At 48.6% G+C, this 3,040-nt stretch overlaps 1 protein-coding gene across 1 annotated transcript in view; it reads left to right on the forward strand.

The window, feature by feature from the left end:
* LOC109935143 (von Willebrand factor A domain-containing protein 5A) overlaps positions 1-3,040 on the forward strand; it is a gene marked incomplete at its 5' end in the record, with an annotated part of 19,906 nt that overhangs the window by 14,235 nt on the left and 2,631 nt on the right. The window contains 2 exons of the mRNA XM_048619106.1: positions 1-26; positions 548-651. The exon at positions 1-26 is cut by the window's left edge and continues 2 nt beyond it. Of these exons, the coding sequence (XP_048475063.1) occupies positions 1-26; positions 548-651 (130 nt within the window). The remainder of the gene's footprint in view (positions 27-547; positions 652-3,040) is intronic.

A 3,040-nucleotide genomic window follows, 5' to 3' on the forward strand; every position in this document is an offset into this window, starting at 1 on the left:
TCGTCTACGCACAGCTGAAGGGGAAGGTGAGAAACAGACCCCCTGGGGCCGGAGAAGGGCAGGACTTCCCACCTGGGCCTTAACCGAGAAGGGTCGAAGGGTGAACCCAGGGCAACAGGGGTGTGGCAGCCACAGGGCAGAGCAGAAAATAAGCTTTGTCAGCCTCTGTGTCAGGGACCCCCCCCTTCCTCCGTTAGAGAGGGAGTCTCTCTGTCAGGGACACCCCCCACCCCCCCAACCCCCCATTAGAGAGAGAGTCTCTCCGTCAAGGACCCCTGTTGCAGAGAGAGAGTCTCTCTATTAGGGAGCTGTCTTACAGAGGGAGTCTTCCTGTGCAGATCCTTTTTAAAGGGGGAAGTGTTTGAACGTCTGTGTTGAAAATTCACGGTCTGTGGGGTTTCCTGTGCTGGGACGGAAGGGGAACTGGGATTTCCTGGGCTGGGAAAGTAGGGACAGTGGGGTTTCCTGAGCTGGGAAGGCAGGGACTGCAGTAAAGTGTAATGTTCCTTGCCCTATGATGTTAACCTGTGCTCCTCACCTCCCCCAGGTTGACCCCAGTCTGGAAGGTGTGATGTCCCTGAAATATTCCCTGGGAGAAGAGCATGTCCAAAACAGCATCCGGTTCAAACTACAGCCCCAGAAATCTGTGAGGTAACTGTCCCCAACTCACTGCTTCAGTATCATAGCCGAGATCCCAAATCTGGGATCCTGTCGGTGCGATATCCTGATACCGGGATAGAGTCGGTCAGTGGGACTTATTTCAGTCAGGTCACCCCTCATTCATATAAGCTCCAATGCAAAAACGCCTCGTCTGTCCGACCTCTCCTCAACCCACTCAGCCCAGGTGTCCATCCGGTAAATCTCCTTCGAGCTGCCTGACCATCTTTCCTCAAATAGCAATACCAAAACTGCACACGGTATTCAAAATGTGGTCCTACCTGCGCAAACTGAAACATGTGCTTTTAAGCTTGGTCTACCGCAGACCAGGACGACACCATTTCAAAATAAAATGGAACCCACTTAGGACTGAGATGAGGCTTTTTTTTTGGTTTCCCTCCCCCTGAGGATGCCCAGCCATCGAATATATTTAAAGCCTTGAGTTGAGAGATTGCTAACAACCAACAACGTAGGGGATATGCCTTTACATTAAGACAGAGTTGTGGTATTGAATGGCAGATTGAAAACAGCCTACTCCTGCTCTCATCTGCCAACATTAAGTTGCCCTTGTGATAAAGACTAGCGTCCCATTTACCTTCTCCGCTACGTGCTGCCCTTGTGTACTAACCTTTGGTAGCTCGTGCTAGAACACTCAAATGCCCCGTTCTCCTGCTTTTTATCTCCTCCCCACCCCGCTAAAGTGAACGTTCTCCCACGTTTCACTCCCATCTGCCAGACTTTTGCCCTTCACTCAACCTGCAGCCTTCTTTCCCTATCCCTCTTAGTGCTGTGTGTGTGAATTTAACACTCCCCTCTTCTAAGCCGCTGCTGTCAATTGTAAAAAAAAGGTTGAGGGAGGTCCCAGCAAGGACGGGACCCCACCTTGTCAGAGCCCACCAGTCAGACAAAGACCCGCTCCTGAATATGTTGTCCCGTTGCAGTCAGCCAACCTCCTGTCCGTTCTAATATACTGAGCCCTATAACATGAGCTTTTGTTTTCCTTTGACGTGGCACCTTATCACATTCCACCTGGAAGTGTGAGGAAAATATGTCCGCAGAGATGTGGCTGCTTCAAAGGATCCCAATAAATGGGTTAAGCGTGAATTCCCCCTGACAAAACCCCCTTCCCACTTACCGTGAGCTTTTATTACCTGCACGGCTATCATCCCTTTCGTGATCGATTCGAACACGTTCTCTCGACAAATGTGGAACCATCTGGGCATGTAGTTTCCCGTTTTCTCCTGCCTCCACCTCTTCTTCTTAAACAGGGAGAGGTTCTATTTGCTACTTGGCGGTCTGCTCGAACCTTCCCCGAATTGAGTGGATTTTGTGAAATTGGCACCATCATGTCTGCTATATCATCAGCTACCTTTTTTAAACAAAATCTATTCAGACCTGAGGTCTGGTCAACCACAGCCTCATCAGTTTCTTCAATAATACTTCCCCCATGACCATGTACTTTCATTATTCCTGTCTCCCTTCCTCTTGCTAATTTACAGCTATTACTGGATATTTTTTTCTCTCTGTATCCTCTATAATGAAGATATTTGTTCATTTGATCCGCTGTTTCTTTATTGTCAATACTGTTGACTCGTCGTTCTCCTCTGCAAGGGCTCCTCTGGACCTTGCTCCAACAAAGGAGCCCCCTTTTCTCTTGCACTGCGAGCCATCTTCCTCCCGTGCTCCCATTTCTTCTTTCTGATTAATCTTTTAGTCATTCTCTGTTGCTCCTTCTTCTCCAACCGAGAATCTACACCGCCACTCATCATGCGATTTGATTTATTGTCACGTGTACCTAAGTACAGTGAAAAGCTTTGTTTGCGAGCAGTTACAGGCAAAGACATACAGATCATAAGGTGGAAAAATCTTTGACAAAGTGAGGCATACAGGTTACACCAAGGCAAAGCAAGATCAGCAATAATAAGATGAGCATTATTTGAAGTTAGAGAGTCCATTCATCCGTCTAATAACAGCAGGGAAGAAGCTGTTCCTGAACCTGATGGTGCGTGTGTTCAGGCTTCTGTATCTTCTGCCTGACGGACAAGGTTGTAGGAGATCATTACCAGGGTGCGATGGGTCTTTGATGATGTTGGCAGCCTTTCTGTGGCAGCGAGCCGTGTAAATAGACTCCATTGATGGAAGAGATAGTAGGAACTGCAGATGCTGGAGAATCTGAGATAACAAGGTGTAGAGCTGGATGAACACAGCAGGTCAAGCAGCATCAGAGGAGCAGGAAGGCTGACGTTTCAGGCCTAGACCCTTCTTCAGAAATGGGGGAGGGGAAGGGGCTTCTGAAATAAATAGGGAGAGAGGGGGAGGCGGATAGAAGATGGATAGAGGAGAAGATAGATGGAGAGGAGACAGACAGGTCAAAGAGGTGGGG

This window comes from Rhincodon typus, chromosome 42 (assembly GCF_021869965.1).
Source record: "Rhincodon typus isolate 14 chromosome 42, sRhiTyp1.1, whole genome shotgun sequence".
Classification (NCBI taxonomy): domain Eukaryota; kingdom Metazoa; phylum Chordata; class Chondrichthyes; order Orectolobiformes; family Rhincodontidae; genus Rhincodon; species Rhincodon typus.